At 30.4% G+C, this 25454-nt stretch overlaps 1 protein-coding gene across 1 annotated transcript in view; it reads left to right on the forward strand.

Moving 5' to 3' along the window:
- The first annotated feature begins 1499 nt into the window (after positions 1-1499).
- LOC126882238 (zinc finger protein 235-like) overlaps positions 1500-25454 on the forward strand; it is a 38854-nt gene continuing 14899 nt past the window's right edge. The window contains exon 1 of the mRNA XM_050647060.1: positions 1500-1770. Coding sequence (XP_050503017.1) covers positions 1518-1770 — 253 coding nt within the window. The 5' untranslated portion in view covers positions 1500-1517. The remainder of the gene's footprint in view (positions 1771-25454) is intronic.

The following is a 25454-nucleotide window of genomic DNA, read 5'->3' on the forward strand; positions in this document are numbered from 1 at the left end:
TTTCAGGGGCTTTGGGCCCTTGGTCCTAACGTAATCTTTCACTCTGCGTTTAAATTTTTGAAAAATACTTATTAGTTTTCTTAGGATTCGAAAAAAATGAATCTCGTTTATATTCTTGTTATTGGATTTTTTTGTATAATAAACGTTACTTACAAGGAATTACTTTTAATATTATTTTGTACAAACTTCTAATTAATAATATTTTCTTGTTCGACTCAAAAAATACTATAAATTTTACCAGAATCTGTACTTTAAAATCGTAGTTTCGAAAGCGGTAGTCCGAAAGTCAGACTACGGACGTCATCAATTGCGATGTTGCCTTTTTCTCTTCATTCCGCTGTGTTGCCAAATTTTTAATCAGTATCGATACACTCCGTGCATATATGTTCCAATTATATATTCCTATTTTAGCCGAAATAGTTTTAAAATAATATGTAGATTAAAGGCGGCTGCACAATTGACCGGGAACGGGAACGAGAACGGAAACGGGAACGAGAACGGAAACTGAAAGCATCAGCAGATTCACAATTAAATGGTAAACAGCTGTTTTGTGTCACTGTCACTTGTGTTATTAATTATTTGTCTTCTCAAAATAAATTTTGTGGAACGATCTTTTTCTAATTTTATTAAAAGAACATGTCTGTTAACTCTAAAAATATGGATTTATTTGATGACGAGCTTTTATAATATTTTCGTTTTTTATAATCTTGGAACTAATTTACACAATATGTGTGCAATCGCAAAGGTTTGTCAGCATAAAGATAAAAAGCATATCATTCAAATATTTATATTATTATTGTATCTAATTACTATAAGTACGTACTATGATCTACATCAATCATACGGATGAGGACATTTTTCCAATAAAGAAATCAATCGTTCGTCATTTATTTTAATGCAAAATGTATAAAAATTGTCACTAAAACACATACTTATAATAACAAATTTTTATTGGGCATTTGACAGTATTTTTAATACTGCCTTCTGATTGGTTCTGGAATACAACGGGAACGAGAAAGTTAAAACATGGTCAACTTTCCCGTTCCCGTTACCGGACAGCTTCTCGTTCTCGGTTATTGTGCATCTACAACATTAATTTACATAGTGGTTAACTTTTTTCCCGTTCCCGTTTCCGTTCTCGTTCCCGTTCCCGGGCAATTGTGCAGCCGCCTTTATAGTAAATAATAATCTCAAAATATTGTAGGCCTTATATAGTTTAAGAACATCTACTAGATTGACAGCAATTTATATTATGAATGTCTTGTAACATTAATTCAGCACAAATATTATTTACTAATAATACATACAAATTTAATCAGCACAAATATTACATCAATATTTCAAATAGTTGAAACATAACCTTATTAAATATATTTGAATTTCGCGGCATTTTATTTTACATTCTCATAGAACATAGAACTGTCACAACTTTGACCTTGTGGAAGCCAAGGACTGCCAAGGAGCCAAAATATAAAATTTATTTCTAGACGCGACGCGAGCACACAACACTTTTTTCTATGGACGCGAGTAATCAAATGGAAGTAAAACAAGAAATTAGTGAGGAATCTTGTAAAGTAGAAATAGAGTATAATGACTTGGATGAGACTCTTCTGGATGGCGTCAAATGTGAAATTAAGGAGGAATCCAATGGGCAAAGTACACATGGCACATATTATGATTATTTTGACTTAATTAAATGTCCCATAAAAACTGAAATAGAACATGGAAATGAACTTAACCCATTTGAAAAAAACCAAAATACTGATAAAGGTTAGTATAGCAATATATTTAAGCAATAAGTAGTCATCACCATCACCATTCTCTTTGCCTTACCCCAGTGGTCCACAAACTTATTAGCCAAAGAGCCAAATATAAATGAATCAGTCATTTTGAAAAGGGTCATCTCCACTTTTTTGACATAATATGACAGAATATTGTCCACTTTTGTTAAATTTGTATTTAACACGTTGAGGGACAGAATGTCTATAGAAATCTAATTTCCATTGATGTAGCTTATACATTTGACGAACTTTCCGTCAATGTGTTAATACACATACACATGTCTATTCCATATGAAAACGGGTCAACTTTCAGTAATATTACCATAAGTACAGCATACCCTGCAAACCAGTTCAGTTTGAAAAGGGGTCACCTAGAGATACCCATTCTACAACATAATCTGTTCATTTTGAAAACGGGTCATCTCTTTTTAAAAAAATTGCGGTTTTTAGGTTTTTTAAAATTTACACATTTTTAAAATATTCATCAGCTTGTATTTCAGATTCAGAAATGTTTATTGCTTTTAACTACAGTAATGCTTAAAGTAACATAATAGCTCACCTAATAAAACATTTTCCCCCATGACCATTAGTCGTCTGGGGGGTTGGCCAAAATATAAATCAACATTTTTTTATCTATAACTAACAATAAAATTAACTTGTATTTAGCCATTTAATGTGTATAATAAACAATACTCGCATTATAATGACTATTTTTTTAATACCTACCTGTTAATTTTGAAAACGGGTCATCTCTTTTTAAAAAAAATGCTGTTTCTAGGTCTTTTAAAATTAAAAAAAACATTTTTCAAAGTATTTTTCAGCTTGTCTAGTGAATGTTAAAACCAAAAAATACTAAAAAAAAATAATTTTAATTGAAACAATTATTTTACTAATAGTCTTAAAGATCAGAAGTTTTTTTAACTCTCCTGTAATATTTAAAAAAGTGGGGGTGACCCCTATTCAAAATGACTGATTCAAATATTACAACAATTTAAAAAAATGGGAGCCAAATCAGCCTATTTCGTAAATTAACTCATGATAAAATATTGCAAAAGCTCCGCATTTTAAAGAACAGCTTAAATTTGATGTTTGGCTAATACTTAGTCCTAGCTACTATGTCAAAGAAAAAATGTGCAGGAAAATTTGCCCTGGGGGCGAGTACCACCCCTTCTCAGGGGTGAACAAATGTATGTTTAAAATAAGTCAAGATGTAGATAACTGACCAAACAACTTTTCTTCTATAAAGTTTTTTTCACTAAGTCAATATTTTTTGAGTTATTTGCCAGTGAACATGTTCATTTTTCAACAAAAAAAAAAACACATTTTTAGACAGTTTTCGGAAAAAACTCTAAAAGTATTTTATCGAAAAAATATCCTTAGCAAAAATATAGCGGATAAAAAATTGGAAAAAATTGTGTATGTATAAAGTCTGTAATTCAAGTAGAAGCAGAGTTGTAGCTAATGAAAAGTAGGTTCTTATTCGTCAAATACCAAATCGATTATTTCAACATAAAATAACCAAAAAATGAAGCACTTTTAGGGGAAAACTCATCACAACTTTTAAGGGTTTAAAAAACATTTATATTTGTCTTTTTCTATCATCAAAGTAAGCAAGTTATGCTTAAAATAAAGTTTGTCCCTTTTTTGTTAAAAAAAATCCTATAGGTAATATAATACATTTTAAGAAAAAAAAATTGTTCATTTAAATTGAAACGGTGAGCTTGAAGATGATATAAAAAATACATAAGTAAAGTAAATTTTAATTTATTTATTTATTTATTAACGGGATAAACCCAATACATACAAAATACAATAAAGCGGAGCTTTCGTCATAATAATGAAAATATAAAATTTAGATACACGTAAAACTACAACTATAAAACACAAACATAAAAATAAAAAGAATATAAAATATTTTCAAATGATGAAAACAACTGAATCAATTATAACTGTTAAATCTATTTAATTTTTTAAATTCAAAATTCACGACGCCCGAGTTCTTGTTTAATAGAGGAAACTGAAGAACCAAACAGATCTATTAGATGACTAAACTTGTTTCCATACAGGGTCAATCTACTAATTGGTGCATATTGACCATAATTTGTACCATGTTTCTTGAATATTTGTGGATTTCGTGTCAATCTAGTAGGTATATTAAAGTATACAAGACTTAACAATTCTTCGGAGTTAATAACACCAGAGATAATTTTGCGAAGATAACAAATATCCAACATGACTCATCTGCGTTCAAGAGTTTGTAAATTTAATCTCATTAATATATTGTCATAAGTATAATTTCTAACTGTTAAACCCATCTTAAAAGCTGCAAAACGTTAAAATTTGTTTTGAACCTTTTCAATATTTAGGATTTGATATGCATAACTAGGTGACCAGACAATAGAACCATATTCAATAATTGATCTCACGATACTGCAATATAAGATTTTTATTGTGTGAATTGACAAATTTTTTGATGAACGTAATACAAAACCCAACATCTTAAATGCCTTCAAAACAGTATGGTCAATGTGAGAGTAAAATGTTAATTTACAATCAAATATTATACCTAAATCCCGAATTTCGTTCACATGTGTGACAGGAGTATTATTAATAAAATATTGATGGTGAATAGGCGAATGGGATCTAGCAAAAGTTATTAGCAGTAAGTAGTCATCACCATCACCATTCTCTTTGCCTTATCCCAGTGGTCCACAAACTTATTAGCCAAAGAGCCAAATATAAATGAATCAGTCATTTTGAAAAGGGTCATCTCCACTTTCTTGACATAATATGACAGAATATTGTCCACTTTTGTTAAATTTGTATTTAACACGTTGAGGGACAGAATGTCTATAGAAATCTAATTTCCATTGATGTAGCTTATACATTTGACGCACTTTCCGTCAATGTGTTAATACACATACACATGTCTATTCCATATGAAAACGGGTCAACTTTCAGTAATATTACCATAAGTATAGCATACCCTGCAAACCAGTTCAGTTTGAAAAGGGGTCACCTAGAAATACCCATTCTACAACATAATCTGTTCATTTTGAAAATGGGTCATCTCTTTTTAAAAAAATTGCGGTTTTTAGGTTTTTTAAAATTTACACATTTTTAAAATATTCATCAGCTTGTATTTAGCCATTTAATGTGTATAATAAACAATACTCGCATTATAATGACTATTTTTTTAATACCTACCTGTTAATTTTGAAAACGGGTCATCTCTTTTAAAAAAAAATGCTGTTTCTAGGTCTTTTAACATTAAAAAAAACATTTTTCAAAGTATTTATCAGCTTGTCTAGTGAATGTTAAAACCAAAAAATACTAAAAAAAAAATAATTTTAATTGAAACAATTATTTTACTAATAGTCTTAAAGATCAGAAGTTTTTTTAACTCTCCTGTAATATTTAAAAAAGTGACCCCTATTCAAAATGACTGATTCAAATATTACAACAATTTAAAAAAATGGGAGCCAAAAAAATGAACCATCCTAATAAGTAATAATCCAGCTGGGAGGCGTTATTTAATTTTTTTCAGAAATCTAGTTTTCTTTGGAAAATATTAAATACAAGTATGCATTTTTAATCATACTTTATAAAATTAGATTAAATTAGCAATAGAATAGCGAAAACCGCATGTCGATACCTTTTGTCTATCTCAAGATATCTCGAGAAACGTGTAAATTTTATACATAACTGTTACTATCACCGGTAAACTAAGTTAATGAAAAGTAGTGTGCTGTGGAAAAAAACAAAATAACATTTTCCAGATGTCAACGTATAAAAATATAATTAATTAAAACAATATAAAGAGAAACAATACTATTAAAATTAAATATAACACAGAACAAAAAGAACTACTTAGTGACGACCTAAATATTCAAATTGTTGCCCATCATACACTACTCTAGAATACATTATCCAGAGAATACTAAACGCCATTCAAAGCATATCGAGAGCAGAAATTGAGACTGCTGTTCAATCTACTCTTGAAAGAGTAAATGTTTGCAACGAAAATGCTAAGCAAAAATTTGAACGTTTATGTCATCACTAAATAGTTGTTTTTATTTCTTTGTAATAGGGCTTTTCAACGCTTCTCATTTGTTTCGAGCCTCTGTCATATGCCGTATAATCCGTGTATAATATTAATATACGAGATATGAACGGCTCGAAACAAATGAGAAGCGTTGAAAAGACCTAATATACGTTGACAGCTGGAAAATGTTTCTTTGTTGTTTCCATAGCACACTACTTTTAATGAATTATTTCGTTTACCGGTGACAGTAACAGTTATGTTTTTAAATTTACACGTTTTGTAAGATATCTCGAGATAGAAAAAAGGTATTAACATGCGGTTTTCGCTATTCTGTTGCTAATTTTGTCTAATTTTGTAATATGGTATTAAAAATGCATGTTTGTATTTAATATTTTCCAAGGAACACTAGATTTCTGAAAAAAATTAAATAACGCCTTCTAGCTGGCATATTACTCAGTAAGTTGGTTCGAAATCATAACTTTTATATTGACGAAAAAGAACTGTCTTCAACAAGACCAAGTTTGCAAAATTTGATTAAGCAGAACCGGACTCACAGCCAGTTTTTCATAACAAGGTTCCCACTCACCCCCACCTCTTATTTTCAAAGGTAGACCTAAACTTGTTAAATCAAATATGCGTAGAATTTTATGAAGAATACGACGATCGGATTTCCAGTGCCCCTTCATTAGGAAAATTTTGTAAAATTTAGATTTTTTAATTTTTGATATTCAATTACGCCCTCTAGCGGTGGTCCCACAATTATGAAAATAATTTCCAGGCTTTTCCTGAGGCAACTTTTGTTATACAATTTTTTATTTCAAAGCTCTACTATAAACGGTTCCTGAGATATGGCCGAGAGCCATTCTTATTGGGACACCCGGTACATGAATATACTATATATTGCTCAATAAAGAGGGCTTACTTTCTGTTCTTTAAAATGGTGTATCAACTATAATTAAATAATGGAAACCGAGTGATTCTTTGATATTTTTTTACTGTATTATTTAAAAATATTTATTTTACAAAAATTACGTAAACATTAGTTTTAGAAAATCACTTTAGTTAAAATTATTTAAACGTTGACATTTAAAAAATTTTCAAAATCAAAGTCCATCTCTTCGTTAGCATTAGCTTCAATATCTTCCCCTGACACCTCAGTTATCTTAGAGTTCCCACAATTAGTACCCATGCACATGCACCCTTTGCAGAATATTGAAAAACTAATTCCTGTCTTCCTACAACCGCAGTATTTTGTACATCCTTTGGTACATTTACATTCTATTTTTTCAAGCAAATCTTGTGGTACAGAAGCTTTTACAATAATATTGGAATTAATCCATATTTTGAAGTTTGCCCGGCCGAGTCAAGTTGATCCAAAGTATTACCTATAAAAAATAAGATTAAATCATAACAGACAATCACATAAAAAAGTTATAATGAGAAATTTAAAAAATAATTATAAAATCAAAAATCGTTGCAAGTACCTACTTATTACATTTTGAAAAAGCATATCTTATTCAAAAATAATCCTAGAATTTTTTATAATACACCATTTAAAGTAAACAGAATAAGCTTTCTTTTTTATTATATGATATCCATATACCTAAATGTAGAAAAAAAAGTTAGAATGGGAAATTTAAAAAATAATCGTAAAAAATATAAAAACTGGTTAAAAGTATAAAATTTTGAAAAATATAACCTCTTTAAAAGAAGTCGTACGACATTATACAGTAGAACATTTTAAAGGTAATTCATTTCTATTCCTCTTACATGTACCATTGCATATGCCTAAAGTTACGTAGAAAAAAGTTACAGAACAATATTTGCGAAATAACAAGGAAAATTGCCCAAAATTGCTGTGAGTGGCGATCTTTGAAAAATCATGTTTAGAAAACTGTAAATCCTAATGACCTCTACTAAACATCATGTTAACGAGAAAATATGTAAGTTTTTTTTCTGTGAAGCAATGTCTATACCTATATGCCCGTGGACAAAAGTTATGGGACAAAAAACAAAATTTCTTTCTTTTGTGTTTCTTTGTGCTTTTTCTTTTGAATATATTTTTGTAAAAAAAAAGTATCTTTGACTTTAAAAAGTTATATTTAGATAAGAAATTTAACCAGGAACAATTTTTATGTAGACGTGTTTGTACCAAAAGTGCATAGAACTCACCCTAATGTAACCTGTTCCCAGGAACTAATTCACCCATTTCTCAAAAACGCACCCCTTTAAATGGTAGCACTCCGCGGTTTTTCATATATAGAGATTCATTGACCATATGAAATAATAAAACCCCGTTAACGTTGTAGTTCCTTTCTATAGTACATAATCAATAGCCTATATGGTAGGTGAAAAGAGTTTGTTTTTGGGTGCATGCTCAAATTGGTGTATTCAACTTGAAATAACAGAGGAACGGTAGGTTTTAGGTGTATAATGCTATCAACGCCTTTTGTAGTGTTTGAAAAGGCCTTTAAGACGAGCACCATTAAATGCCGGTTACATTCAAACTAAGCGAGATAGGGTGCAAAAAAATATATGACTAATGTACTTTAAGGAAAAATGAAAAGTACATTCATTTAACCCCTCATCCACCAGAATGTAAATGCATTATTTTTCTTCTGCAATACCTTTTAATATAGTGTTATTTCTACTTTCAAAAAATTGAACGGGTTTAAAATGAATGGTTTTTGTAAAAAATGTGATCAAATTATAGAATGCATTTTTAAATTTTCTTAAAAATATTCCTTTTTCTCCATGTAATTCGAAAATAAAAATGATCCACCCCCGAGAAGTGGTGGGAACCGCCCCCATTGTAAAAGCGCCATAGTATATTATAGGATAGACTTTGAATCAGATTGGGCTACTCCCAAAATTTCATTAAAATCCATGCAGTAGGATAGAATTCGGAGGTACCTAATATCTTGTTCTTATCTGGCGTAATAGAAATAGAATAAATATTGTAAACTATTAATTTCTCAGAAAAATGAACTAATTTCAAATGAAAGTATGACTATAATATTCTATTGATTTATGCAATAATCTATACATCTATAGTGTGTCCCCGAAATATGGCATCGACCATTTTCTCAAATGCAGGAATTAATGATGCGTAGAACCATAAAATATTTTCAAGTATACAAGGTGTTTCTAAAATTCCAAAATTACGAGTAACTTTGCTATTTTTATAGAATGCCAGTATCTAGTACGATAACGATAATAGATCAGTACGATAAAGTTCTCGGGCGGCTCTTCCGTCCAGCGTTTTTTCTTTTCTATTATTACTATTCACTATTAATAGTCGCTATATTACTAGTCACTATTAATTCTAAATTCAGAATCTCTAACATATAAATTATAACAATCTTTACTTAGTCTACTACATTCAGATCTTAAGTTATGAAAAATAATAAAATCATCATAATTGTTGAACATCTTATACCTTTTATGATATTTTTTTTTCTATTATTAATCGTTTTAACTCCGGGCTAAACCATTTTTTAAACCAAAATTTAAACCAAAATTTAAACCAAATTTTAAAGCGGTAGCAATTCATTTCATTTGGGCTGCTAATTAATGGGTGATTTCTACGATATTTTTTACCAAGAAAAGGGACTAACTTTATTTTGAGCGTAACTGACTTACTTTTGATGCTAGAAACTTTTTGAAAACAAAAAACAACAACACAGACCACTTATGTTGTGAACTAAGATCACATTTTATCTTCTCCAATGTTTTCAATTCATGACAACAACATTCGAATTTAGAGCGCCATATCTCCTTGATTTTTAAAAGCTACCAATGTCAACTTTAAAAAGAGAAAATTTCAGCTCGGCTATTAAGAGGATTTTTGACAAAGGTTGCCAATGCTAATTTATTAAAATAAGATGTAATTTTTTTCATACAAATTTTTTATTAATAAAAAAATATTATTGCGCTTTCCTTGGATATTTGTGCCGGAGCCCCACTTAAGGAGCCAAATAGTCACATGCGGTTCTGGAGCCGCACTTAGCCGACCACTGCCTTATCGCTATACGGGGTCGGCTTCCCTAATTGCATTTTTCATACAATTCTATCTTGGGTCATATCAATATTAATCCCCTTTACCAACATGTCCTGCCTAATTGCCTCCCCAGATCTTCTTTGGTCTTCCTCTCCTATTCCTTCCAGGAATCAGCAATTCTTCATATTGGGTGATTAACGTCTCGACGTTGAACATGACCAATCCATCTTAACCCATGCTCCCTCATTTTGGCATCATTTGGTGCCACACCTAGACTTCCACTCATCCATCTAAGAATTCTCATTTCCGTCACATGCATGCATTGTTCCTCTTTCTTTTTAACTCCCCAACATTCAGTTCCGTACATCATAGTCGTCTTATGGCTGTTTTATAGAATTTTCCCCTCAGCTTGATTGGAATTTTTCTGTCACACACCTCACTTGCTTCCTTCTACTTCATCCATCCAGGCCTAATTTTACTGCATGCATCTCAATCTATTTCTCCATTACTCTATAATACCGATCCTAAGTACATACTTAAACTATTGCTTTTCATCAAGATTGGCACAAACCAAGGTTTTTCCAAAAAAAAACCAAAAAAACAGGTTTTTTTATTTAAACCAGGTTTATTTGATTAAAGTATTAGCAGTCTAAATACTTTAAAAATGAATAAATTATTTTGTAAAACACTAGGAATAAACATAGGTCTGGATCCCGCGTATGAAAAAAAGTTGATTAATAGCAAGCTGAAAATTTGTGACTAGCTTAAGGGTGTCTATTCGGATAAACTTTGATATATGGGAACACTGGAACAGGGACAGTTTTAATTGTGGAACAGGTTAAAAATTTGGAACGGTCAGACACGAAAACGGCACATTTATTTTGTCCGACAGAACAGACTTAAACTCTCCGAACAGAGATTAAACTCTCATGCAAAAATCAGACTGCTATTTATCACCTGTCATAATTCCTGTCATTTGACATATTCTACAAGTTCCACTTATTTAAACGCCCATTTGGTGATAAATAGCAGTCTGATTTTTGCATGAGAGTTTAATCTCTGTTCGGAGAGTTTAAGTCTGTTCTGTCGGACAAAATAAATGTGCCGTTTTCGTGGTCTGACCGTTCCAAATTTTCAACCTGTTCCACAATTGAAACTGACCCTGTTCCAGTGTTCCCATATATCAAAGTTTGTCCGACTAGACACCCTTAAGCTATTAACAAATTTTCAGCTTGCTATTAATCAACTTTTTTTTTCATACGCGGGATCCAGACCTACAATGAAAAAAATAATTAAGACAACTTTTACTTTTATGTACACACACAAAAAATTAATATAACAAAAAAAACTTTAAGGGCCGGTTGTTCGAACGCTAATCAACAATGATCACTATCAAATATTTAATTACTGTCACAACTGTCAATGTCAGCTTTGATTGGGTTGCTGAAAACATAATTGATTATAATTATGAGATTAGTTAATCAATTAACATAACAATTATTAACATAATTAATCAACTAATTTCATAATTGTAATCCATAATTATGTTTTTAGCAACCCAAACAAAGTTGACATTGACAGTTGTGACAGTAATTAAATATTTGATAGTGATCATTGTTGATTAGCGTTCGAACAACCGGCCCTTAATGTAATAATATTCAAAATAATTAAGTTCGAAAATACAAACATAGAATTTATTTATCTTCATTTTCTTCATTTGCTGCAGATGTATTAAAACTTTAAATAAAAACACCAGTTTGGAGGCTTTTGCTGTGCCCAACCTGTTTCGAAGGTTTTTTTTTTCTTAAAAAACCAGTTGGTTTAAACCAAGGTTTCAAGCATGTTGTTTTAAACCTGCCAACCTTGCTTTTCATAGTCATTTTAACATACAAAGATATCATTTTATTTATGAAAGGAGAAGTCTCAGATGTAAACAATAAATCTTAAACTTTTCGTGTTACCAATTTCTGGGTACATCCTTAATATCTGCCTTTTGCAATATTATAAGGCAAGTAGACAATGAAATAAAGGAGATAAACGGGACTCTAGAATATGCAGTCACATTCCGTCTATTAACCTAGGAAACATTCTAATGAAAGTTGGTTTCGTGTACTCAAAATTTGAGTAAAATAAAAGACAGCTTATGTTTCATTTCAGTTCAGAGATGATCCATCACCATACATATGTTTCAGTCTCTCCAGACCTCCTAAGTGGGTGAACACACATAAACACATAAATTATAAAAATAATTAAAATATAAAGGAAAAGATTCCTCTCATTGGCTGTATACCATAATAAAAACTTACTAATGAAGTAAAAACCTCACATGTAGGTAGGTGGTATATAATTTATTAAAAATTTTTTTTCTAAAAATGATCCAAGATGGATAAAATCACAAACGTTTTCGGACCAATCAGTCCATCATCAGGTGGTAGAAACCTAAAATAAGCAAACCACTGTATTAAAAAAGCCAAGAAGAAATTTGACTGTCTGAAAGTTAGGAAAATTACAACATGTGGTTACTTACTTCAGATCCAAAGTAGTTGGAACTAGCTACATATTTAGGTCAAAAGACCTTAATGTAATAATAATTATGCCATTTAGGCTACAAAAATGTCGACAATAAGTCGATGTCACAAGAAATTAAATTGCAACGGTATTACAAAGTGGTCTTCATCTTGGCCTCAAACTGACAGACTAAATTATGACATTGAACGGATATTGACAAGACCTAGGGAATTTTATGTGTATGTAGTTATATTGTATTTTAGAAATGCAAAAAATATAAAAAATATTTTTACTTAACTGAATGAATTTAATTAGATATTAAATAAATGAGTAAGAATAAACAATTTAAATTAATAGTCACATGAAATTATTTATGAAAATTTCATGGCGGTGAAAGCGAAAATTTTGCCAACAGGTAATGACGTCACTTGGTAAAAAGAAGAACAAAAAGAAAAATAAACTGAAGAAAAATAAAAATAAAATAAAAAGAAAATTATTAGATAATAATTATAAGGTAAAAGAATTAGTGAATAAATCTGGAATTTGGCTATAATGAAATGTAATATAGTTGATAGTCATAATGTACAGTATAACTGGTTGTCTAATTTCAAGTAGATGTAATAGGGTGAATAAAACACAACTAAGTAAAATACTATGGTTTAACGGAATTGAGATTAAAGTACTAAATGGATGTATTATTTAAGAGAAAGTACTGTGAACTGTAAATAAGAAAACGATAAGTGAAAGTTAGTAAATAATGATATGATGCCAAATTATTGTTTGAAAATTATGTGATAATAAAATTAAAATTAAAAATAAAAATATAGAGGGAATAAAACGAGGGTGAAAATAAGGTAGAAATGATGCATTATAAAATAAAACAAAAATTGTAGGCCTTGAATTAATGGTTGTCTAACTTGAAGAGAGATTGAAAATAAAATTAGGTAAAGAAATTAAATTAAAGTTAAAAAGAAAATGAACATTTTATGTGGTTACTGGACCAACAGAGACATGAAAACCTAAGCCTACCTCCACAAAGGATAGGAGACACGCAAAGGCACACACATATCCGTCAGCTCAATGATCACATAATAATCATGACAAATTGGCAAAACAGTTCTCAGATTAACATTGTAGGTAATGGTGTGATAAATGTATAGTAAAAAGTAGAGGAAGGTCTTGCTTGTTGAATATAACAAAGCCAATAGAAAGCAAAATGAAAATGTTTGTGGTCAACAAACTGACAAGAGACAAACATGCCTAAACCTACCTCCACAAAGGATAAGAGACATGTAAAGGCACACACATATCTACCAGTCCAATGATCACAAACACTAATAACAACAATTTAACTTAGATGAACTGAAGGATTGTATATTAGAGGTGTCCAATAACCACCAGCAACCGAACCACAACCAAAAGACCTGTGTATAAGAATAAAAGGTAAATAGTTCAGAAAAATATATTGTAAATGGATGGAGGGTTTGTGAAATGTATATTAAGTAACATGTAGTTAGGTAAAGATGTGGATTCGGAGTTATCAAGCTGAAGAATAAGAATGTCTTAAAATAAAAATGAAGAGAAATATCATGTGAAGCATGGACCCTGTGGAAATAAAATAGATGTATTTAGAAAAATATGAATTAAGTGTAAAAGGTTAATTCTAAATTATGGAAATAATTGATGGTGTATAGGAGTAAAGTCACGGTTTAATGAAGTTTGACGATTAACACAATTGGGGCTAGTACGTATGTCCTTGATAATCTCCAAATCCTCATACAAATCTAACCTGAGTGTATTTTTATCTTGAATGTTGTGGATCAAAGAAACCCCTTCTGGAACCTTGAGATGATGTTTATTGACTTTAAGATGATGGGAAAAAGCAGAAGTATTGTCACGTTTGGAGTGTTCAGAAGTTCGAACTGTAAGAGACCTAAAAGTTCTGCCCACGTATGTAGCATCACAGTCAGAACATGACAATTTATAAACACCACTGCGATTCATATAGTGGATGGAGTCTTTGGTGTTGGATAGGATTTTACCAAGAGTGTTATGTACTTTAAATGAAATATTAATATTGTCAGAGCTATTAAGTATATGTTTAATCTTTTCAGAAATTGATGAGTTATGGAATGGTAATGATCTATATAAAGGAGGGATGGTTGGGTTAGAATTGTAAGCCGATTGCCGGAGGAGATTGGACTCTCTCTTACGGATAAGTTTATCAATGATGTCAGGACTGTAGTCATTGTTTACAGCTATTTGTTTAATTATATTGAGTTCTTTGTTGAATTCATGAGTTGATAAAGGAATAGTGTATAGTCTATGTATGAAACTTCTAAAAGCTGAATATTTATGGGAGAGAGGATGATTGGAGGATGCGTGAATGACATGATCTGTTTGTGTAGGCTTGCGACAAATATCAAAGTTGAATTGATTATTAAGTCTGGTAATGGACAGATCTAAAAAATTGATGTCAATATCCGTTCAATGTCATATTTTATTCTGTCAGTTTGAGGCCAAGATGAAGACCACTTTGTAATACCGTTGCAATTTAATTTCTTGTGACATCGACTTATTGTCGACATTTTTGTAGCCTAAATGGCATAATTATTATTACATTAAGGTCTTTTGACTTAAATATGTAGCTAGTTCCAACTACTTTGGATCTGAAGTAAGTAACCACATGTTGTAATTTTCCTAACTTTCAGACAGTCAAATTTCATCTTGGCTTTTTTAATACAGTGGTTTGCTTATTTTAGGTTTCTACCACCTGATGATGGACTGATTGGTCCGAAAACGTTTGTGATTTTATCCATCTTGGATCATTTTTAGAAAAAATTTTTTAATAAATTATATACCACCTACCTACATGTGAGGTTTTTACTTCATTAGTAAGATAAAAATAATTCGCGTATTGGACGCTGTAGCGACATCTGTTAGTTAAAGAAATGAGAAGTCCCAGATTTAACTGGGTAAACAAGAAACCGTGAAATAGCCCGATCAAAGAACAATCTGACCTCAAAAAAAATAAAGGAAGGATGAAAATTTGGGAATAGGTAGTTGAAATTGTCTATTATTATATAAGACAAAGTTTACAATTCTACACCCCCTCCATTTTACAAAAATAAGGAAATAAGGGTTGGTTTTTCATTAAAAGTGCTGTATTTCGGAAAATAAGGCAATAAAAAAAATTATTTAGAAATCATCGAGGTACTTTTATCCTAACATTTTGACTAAAAACTTTGTTTGCATCTTGATTCGTTTCTAATCTATAGCCCTTTTTAAAGTACTTAACAGAGGCGCTTATTTGAATTGCGCGCGCAACAAAAATGTCACATTTTTAAATTAACTAACTTTTAAATCGATAATTTTGGGCATTTATCAAACATTAAAATGTACGAAAAAAACATAATACCTGTAGAAAAATATCAATTTTAACGTGAATATATTTTCATTGTGAATTACAAATTATTTAATTTAGAAAAATATGTTTTAAAATATACTAATACACGTTTTGAGAGCAACAAATATTTTTTGTCACAAAAATTTATATAATCATTTAAATTAAAATTCCTTTTAGATTTACCTTTTAAGATGGCTAATTAACATTTAGATTTAAAATTGCACAACGTTACTTTAAAGGATAAAAATTTGTATGACGATAAAAAATGGATATTTTTTTGATTTTTATTTTAAGTCAATTTTCAAGATTTCAATCAATAATATCTTTGTTGAAAATTCATAAAAAACTTTTAAAATATTCTTGTACGTACTTGAAAATGTACTCTTTCGAAAACGGTATCTATTTTTCTTATGCATAGCATACTTTTTAAATAAGGCTCACTTGTTATAAACAACTACAAAAAAATGTCATGTTTTAATAAAATCGATGCCATTCTTTTCTGAAAGCCTTTTTTTAAATGAAATTATGGGAACATATTAAAAAAGGCTTGAATAACATATTACATATATATACAACACGCCTATTGCAAAGGTAAAAATATATGGGGCACGTAAAGACAGGTGAAAAAGTTGCTTAAAAGAGAAAACGGCGCGCTTCCTAAACACAGTAAACGAACATAACCTAAAAAATTAGAGCAAGCACTGTTCACACTGCAGTGTTTTGTTATCGTTTTCGGCTGTCAAAGTTTTTGAATTTATAACTTATTATCAATAAAAGTGATCTGTTTTTGTTAAAAAATAATTGTGTAAATATTTACAATGAGTGCGAACAGTGAAACAAATAATAATAATTCTTGTTTTATTTGTGAAAAACATTTTTTCTACGAGCGTGCAAAAATGTTTACTTTCGCGCACGCGTTTTAGTTTAGAAAGTTTTACTTTTCCGCACGCGTGTTACTTTTCCGCAGGCGGTTTACTTTTCCGCACGCGTTTTACTTTTCCGCACGCGTGTTAATTTAGATATGTTAATATGGCCTTAAAGTAATTATAATACATGCAATAAACTAATATTTAGATATTATTTACTAATTTATTTCAAATATATAATTTATTGTGTTCATGTTTTAATGAAATTAACGCGAGAATTCGATGAAATAAAATAATTTTGACATAATATTTCAAAGTCAAATCAGTAGACAATAACAGTGGTTTTGAATCGTCGTCATGGAAACCAAGATCGTCGTCATGCTAACCAATTATGCTGAAAGTTTGGTTTTGACAACCTTGTCAAAGAATTAATTTGTGTATGTATTTTCAGTAGTAATTGCACAAGAGCTCTAAAATTCTATATTAATTTTAGAGTTCGAGTGCAATTTGTTGCGATTATTTCATGAATAAAACTGTTCAAAACCAAAATTTTATTGTAATTTATATATGTAAGTACTAATTAGTGAAATTAAACACACAGTTGTTATAAATATGTATTTGACGGTTGAAAGTCATCACTTTTATAATTTTTAAAACATTTGCATTAATGTCACTGAATGTATTTTTTCGTAGCAACGAAGGGCATCTGACGTAATATGCTTAACGACGGAAGATTATCAAAAATTATCACCTTAATTTGCATGTCTGTAGCTTTCTATTGGTCAGAATCTCCTATGAATGAAATAATCATATTAATTAAATTAATTGATTAAGATTTGGTCATTTTTTAAAGACTCGTAGAAAAAATATTGTTCCTAACGCTTGCAGAAAGTCTCTTTTCCGCACTCGACTGCTTGCCGAACTCCCGCTTCGCGTGGTTCGGCAAACTGCAGTCGCGTGCGGAAAAGTATGACTTTCTGCACTTGTTAGGAAAATAACTATAGAATGTGATAACGAAAAAGTTGTAATTGTCAAACGTGGAATTGAAACATTAAAAAGTGTAAGTTTAGAAAGAAAAGATGATAGACACAAAATGCTTTTGGACTGTGATGAAATTAAAGTGCATAAAGAATGTAGACAAAAATATGTATTAAAAAGAGGAGAAACGTTTTCATGCTGCATGCGGAAGTTGTCAAACTGGTAATTGAACAAATCATAAAAATGAATACATTATAGTTTCTGATGATGAAGATGATAATAGTTTAGATGGTAGCTGCCAAGAGACCCAAAATTATGATTTTACAGTTGATTCTATTATAAATGAAGTTGATTCAGACACAAATTTACATCAGACGAAGATGAAAATGAACTTTGAATAATTTAGATTAATTAATTAAATGTAAACAGTGACGATCCAGTTCGATATACAATAAACGATTTTTCATTGCACCTTTTATCATTTTAGTACCTCATGCTCATTTGCGTTCCAAGATTGCAACTTTAATTTTGAATATTCTGTCGAGATATCTGGCACACATATTCGCAATATAGTAAAGAATTGTGGTACAGAGCCCAATTTAAGAAACATGTTAGTATGTAGAAATTACTCTAAAATTAAATTAAATATAAAAAACGAGTCTGTGCCGCCTTTAAGAAGAACAAAAAATACACTTTCTTCAAATAAACTTATTTATCCAATGTCTAGATTTTGTGTCACAATGGAATTACTAAAAAACGATTATCTATAACAAGAAATCGAACTTCACTGACGTGGCAACATTTAGCGCGCCTATGAGTATAATAATTATTGTTAACACAATACTGTGCCTTTGTTTCTGATAGTATACTGTATAGTGTCACTGACACTGCCGACACACTGTTGCCGCACTGTTGAAAGTTCGGAGAACTATCGAAAAGAAATATTGATGACGCGCTGGTGTAGCCTCTTAATAGAGTATATTTATTTTTAATTAAGTTAATTTAATTTTTAAATGAACTTCAGAAAACCTAATAAATATTTAGTAAAAGAAATATTTTTTTGAGAAATTTTCATATATTTTCATTTTATTTGTTTATATTGAAATAATTAACTTAAAAATACAAGTATTTTAAAATTATAGTTTTTTAAATTATTAACTTAATTCAAAAAGAAAATAATATAGGATACATACACGCGCATGTAATTCGTTTAGGTAAGTACATACTTACAAGGAAAACCAAAGTTTTCAGTTCTTGTTTCAAAAATTCAAAAAAATATTTCCAAAATTTTTCCACTGGCCGGAAATTTTTTTTGAAAAATTTTGGAAAATCTTAATTTCAAGCCCTTAATAGATCTGTAAAGAGTATGTTCACCAATTTTCAGATTAATTGATACAAAACTAAACGAATAAGACCGTTTTAAAAATTTTTGGCTTTCAACCCTTATTAAAAATAAGCTTTATCTCATAAAATGGTCGAGATCTAAAAAAAATTTTAAGACCAATCTTTAAAGGTAAATCACTCTGATGACTATTTTTTTTTTCACTGTTACATTTTTTTTATTATTTCATTATTTTTAAAATACAGCAGTTTTAATGAAAAACCAACCCTTATTTCCTATTTTTGTAAAATGGAGGGGATGTAGAATTGTAAACTTTGTCTTATATAATAATAGACAATTTCAACTACCTATTCCCAAATTTTCATCCTTCCTTTATTTTTTTTTGAGGTTTTCGTAAAGTTTTGTATTTCTTGATCGGGCTAAAATCCTTTATAAAAGGTACTTATATTTGTTAAAATATAAGGGTAAACAAGCTTATGTAGCTGTTTTTTGACACCTTAACTTATTTCGAAGTTTGGACTGAACTAATCGAAAAGATATCTCTCTAAAACTGCTGTTGCTGCATTAGCTGTTAACAATTGCTCACAAAACTCAACAAATCTTTGTTTTCCTGAAGGCCAGTGATTCTCAGCTATAGTTAAAGATTTCTACCACACCAATGGCACTGTTTTCGAAAATGTTCACCATACAAAGTTTTGAAATAGTTTGGAGTGAGTTATGAATGCCATCATAAATGGTAAAAATAGTGTATTATCTCACTGGTAAACTGATAGGCTTGTTCTTTTTGTACATTGTTTATTCGTCTTCCAAGAAACCTATGGACCTAAACCTAAGTTCTCTCTTCTTCGCTCTTCTTTTAAAGCATATTCCAATGTTTCCAATGTTTCCTTCCTATTTCTATTAATCTCGTTTTCCCATCAATAAAATACCGATTCTAAGCTTATTTTAAGAGTAATTTTTTCAATATCTCGATATTTGTATTATAAATGGATATCAGCACATAAATATCGTGATATATACAGTCCCTGCTCAATTTATTAGACTCACCCGAGCAGGGCTGCTTTATCCATTAGGCAATATAGGCAGCTGCCTAGGGCGGCAAATTGTGAGAGGGCGGCACAGGGGCTTGAAATTTTGATTGGGGGGGGGGCAAGCATTATATAATATACAATACATTATATTATATGATGTAATAATGAAAACTGAAAGTATTTTTTTGTAAATTTCAGTCATTTTCAGTTTCAGGGGAGGGGGCAACTGCCTCCCCTAACCCTATCAAATGACGCCCCTGGTTCGGCAAAAATACTGTACAAAAAATATTTATATTTAAAAATTAAAATCGAATAACAAATATGTATATTCATCATTCATCCATCAATGAAATAGAAGTGGGCGTTCGTTTCTAAATAAAAGAAATTGCATTCATATCAAAAATAAAACAAACATAGCATTCTGTTATCTTAAACCTAACACTATTCATCCAAAAAGAACAGAAGTCATCAATTTAGTGATTATTGGGCCGCCAGAAGCTCCGCAAACACGGTGAATTGACTGAAAACATCAATATTGCACATATTGCAGAAACTAAAGATTACCAGTAGGAAATCGAGTTAGAGTTGGGATTTTCAAACTGTATTATTACAAGGAGATAACATTCGTGTCGTCGCACTGATATAATATTCCAGCCAGGGAAATAAGCAAGAAATAGACCATGTTCGGGACAATGAAATTAATATCAAGGTAGCTAACTACTTTTTTAGTTATTGTGGACTTGACCTATAGGATGAAAACCTTCATGTTTCCTGCCTAGAGATCGTGTTTTTTAATTCTTAACAATTTGGTGCAATCAATGTGATTTTTTCCATATTTTGCACTCAATTAAAAAGCTAAATAGTTGACATAAAATTACAAAATTTATTTTTTTAGAACATTGAAAAACCTTCACAATGACGATTTTTGAAAGTCAAAAAGTTAATTTGTTGCTTTGTAAACTGCAAAATAACTGAAAATCGTTATTTATTTTCCTAAACTAACTTAGAACTGTAGTGTTTCGCTTTACTCAAAGTTGGGTATTGGGGTACATAACAAACTCCCAAAATTTGAGACCGATCCATTAATTAGTTTAAAAGTTAGGTATTCTATTTGCTTATCCCAGAGACCTTTGTTTTGCAATAACAAATGACAGAAAATAATAAAGATAGGACAATTCTGCGTATGCCAAATGCAAGTAGAAAAGTGATCCTATCAAAATGTATTAAGAAAAGATAAAAAATTATCTAATATAGTAAAAAATACTAGTTTATAAACATTTACAAAACATCTTCTTACATAGGTATTCGGAAAGATGATATTTTACTCGAATTTTTAAAAATGTAGTTCAAATGATGATTAGTCATAGTAAGTGAAGGGGGAGCTTCTGCGTTGATTGCACTAAATTGTTAATAATTAAAAAACGAACGCGAACTCTAGGCAGGAAACATGTAGGTTTTCATCCTATAGGTCAACAATTAAAATAGTTGTCAGCTACCTGGCGGGAGCCGAAAAATGCACGAGTTCAAAAACTAAAAAAGCAACTTAAAACTACTACCATTTTCTATATCTTGGGATCTACTCAATGAATTTTGATATTTCTTCTTTTAATTTGTATGTACTTTTGTGTAAATTACAAATATGCAATTTGTCTAGACATTTATTAATTAATAAACAGTCTAATTTTTTAAACAATTTTTGAAAAAATAATATTTTCTCAAAAATATTTTTTGTAATGATACTATCACTATTAATCATAGAAAAAGTTAAGGTATATTTTAATGAATAAATTATGTTCAATAAATTATTATTTAATAAAAATAATTTATTTATTAAAATATAGGTACTTTAACTTTTTCTATGATCATTAATAGTATGATAGAATTGATTAAAAAAAGACATAACCCAGACATCGAAAGTGAAAGTTATCCTCCAATACCAAATTGTTCTATATCGTCCATATAATGTTCAGAAAAAGTCACACCTTTTTGAGCGTCGGGTTTGGGGGGAGAGGGGGGAGAATTCGGTAAATTCGTAGTTTTTTACGTTTTTCGTCAATATTTCTAAAACTATGAGGTTTAGCATGAACAACCTTTTATACAAAAATGTTCTACAATAAATTTGAAATAAAAAATGCCCCTAGACATAATCCTTCTAAAATGAACGATTCCAAAGTTACGGAGGTAGTATAGTATAATTGGTCCAAAAAAAGGCCTAACCTAGACATCCAAAGTAAAAGTTTTCCTCCAATACCAAATTGTTCTATATGATCCACATATTGTTCAGTAAAAAGTTAACACCATTTTGAGCGTAAGGTTTGGGGGGGGGGGGAGATGAGGGAGAAGTCGGTAAATTAGTTATTTCTTTACGTTTTTCGTCAATATTTCTAAAACTTTGTTTAAGCGCAAACAATGTTATATACAAAAACGTTCTACATAAAATTTAAAACAAAAAATGTCCTATCCTTAATTGTTATAAAATCAACGGTTCCAGAGTTACGGAGGGTGAAATGTGGAGGTTTTCGATACTTTTTATATTTCTTGGGCAATTGAAGATGATTTTGGGTGGTGAGGTTGACGTTTCTTCAAGGGCTTATCACTAACATACCATCGGCCACTGTAATAGCAAATCCTGTTAAAGAAAATTTCTTTCAATCAGTAAAAATATTATAAATTGCTCAAAAAATATAAAAAGTATCGAAAACCTCCACTTTTCACCCTCCGTAACTGTGGAATCGTTGATTTTATAACAATTATGTATAGGACCTTTTTTGTTTTAAATTTAATGTAGAACATTTTTGTATAGAACATTAGAGCATATTTTTAGAAATATTGACGAAAAACATAAAAAACTACTAATTTACCGATTTCTCCCCTATTTACCCCCCAAACCGGACGCTCAAAATGGTGTAACTTTTTACAGAATAATATCTGGACCATATAGAACAATTTGGTGTTGGAGGAAAACTTTTACTTTTAATGTCTGGGTTAGGCCTTTTTTGGACCAATTATACTATACTACCTCCATAACTTTGGAACCCTTCATTTTAGACGGATTATGCAGAGGACCTTTTTTGTTTCAAATTTAATGTAGAACATTTTTGTATAGATGGTTTTTCATGCTAATCCTCATAGTGTTAAAAATATTGACGAAAAACTAAAAAAACTACGAATTTACCGATTTCTCTCCCCTCTCCCCCCTAAACCCGACGCTCAAAATGGTGTGACTTTTTTCTGAACATTATGTAGACCATATAGAACAATTTGTTGTTGGAGGATAACTTTCACTTTGGATGTCTGGGTTTGGATCTAGTTATACCATACTATAATGATATGATTAAGGAAATAGGTATTTGGAAAAAAATAATTTTTTCAAGAAATGTTTAAACAAATTAGACCCTTTATTAATTAATACATTTATAATAAAATTGCATATACGTAATGTATGTAGAAATTACATACAAATTAAATTGTTAATAATTAAAAAAACGGACGTGAACTCTAGACAGGACACGGGTAGGTTTTCTTTCTATAGGTCTACAATAATTAAAAAAGTAGTCAGCTACCTGAATATTTCAGTTATTATGAAAATGATGTAACAGTGTGAAATAGCTTCAGTGAAATAACAGTTAAAAAATAACGGCTACTGCTATCGCAACACATTCCTATCTTATACTAGTGCAAATTGCAAATTATACATAATCATAATTTTTCATTTTTATGTAAAACATTCTGTGTTTATTTTCACCGGTCAAAAGTGAATTCATACCATACTGTGATCAGTGTGATTTTTGTTCTTCTCACTTGTGTAAAATATTATTTTTTATAAATTTTATGTTCCTCATTTTAATACATTTCCAAACAATACATTTCTTATTTAAGGGACCGTTCAAGTATTACGTAACGCAGGTTAGGGGGGCTCAAAAATCTTCAAAAATCGCGTTACATAATACTTGAACGCTCCCTAAATAAAAAATTCTGCTTGCATTTTTTTTCGCAAAAATGGTACATGTTTGAAGGGCGGCTACTAGAGAATTGCCTAGGGCGGCAATTGACCTAAACGCGGCCCTGCACCCGAGAAATATAAGTTTTTCTTAAATTTCAAGCACCTTGAAGTATCTTCAAAGTGATACGGAACTGCTAAATGGGTTAAATAACAATTACTTAATAATCATGCTACATAATTAAGCTAAAAATGGTAAATTTTTTTTATTGAATTGTGAAAACTTGATTGATGGCAATAGAATGGGCTAAAAGTGTGCAATGAGTCGACTTTTTTCAAATTTAGTTTTTTAGTTAAATTAGTGATTGGTGCGTTCAATTTTCGTAAAATTTGCAGTGGTGAGTGTTAATATTGTTCCAAGGTTGTTCTATGTGAACGTTAGTTTTTAATTTTTTAAATTTATTTTAAGATAATAGAAATATGTTAATTTCTAAAAGATGAATATCTTCGATTGGAATTTTTTCATATGGGTGATTGTAACAATCTTTTTGTTGAGCAAATCTCTTCTGTTACTACTCTTTTAGAAAATATCGCATGTTGTCAAAAAGAAGTAGCAAAAAAATTCGGAGTATCTTAATATTCAGTTCGAAGGTTGTGTCAAAAACCTAAAGGGAAACATCATGTTACATCGATTTGGAGGGGTTGGTATGGCAGAAAGATTTCAGTCGCTCCCAGAGGGCAACGATTTGTAATGAATTTGGCTGTAAAACACAGAAGAGTCATCCATAGCGATATAAGGAATAAATTGGAAGAAGCAGAGAGTTCAGTATCGGAGTCCACTGTACGCCGAAATTTGTACAGTATGGGATTCAAATGTCATACGCCAGTTAAGTAACCAAAACCACAAATGCTCAAGAAACGCTTAATTTCGGCCAATTTGCATAAATACTATATGACTATAAAATATTAATGCAAATTGGCCCAAATTAAGCCTTTTTGAGCATTTATGGTGATAGTTGGTTGTTTAGATATTTCCTTAACTGGCCTATGACATTTGAATCCCATACTGTGCAAATTTTGGCATACATTGGACTTCGATACTGAACAATCTGATTCTTCCAATTCATTCCGTATATCGCTATGGGTGACTCTTCTGTGTTTTACAGCCAAATTTATTAAAAATCGTTGCCCTCTGGGAGTGACTGAAATCTTTCTTCCATATCAACCCCTCCAAATCGATGTAACATGATGTTTCCCTTTAGGTTTTTGACTCCACCTTCGAACTAAAGATTAAAATACACTGCATGTTTTTGCTATTCCTTTTTGACAACATGCAATATTTTCTAAAAAAGCAGCAACAGAAGAGATTTGCTCAACAAAAAGATTTTTACAATCACCCATATGAAAAAATTCCAATCGAAGATTTTAGAAATTAACAATCTTTTAGAAATTAACATATTTCTATTAATATCTTAATATAAATTTAAAAAATTGAAAACTAACGTTCATATACAACAATATTAACACACCACTGTAAATTTTACGAATAACACCAAT

The sequence above is a fragment of the Diabrotica virgifera genome, chromosome 3 (genome assembly GCF_917563875.1).
Source record: "Diabrotica virgifera virgifera chromosome 3, PGI_DIABVI_V3a".
NCBI classification, from domain to species: domain Eukaryota; kingdom Metazoa; phylum Arthropoda; class Insecta; order Coleoptera; family Chrysomelidae; genus Diabrotica; species Diabrotica virgifera.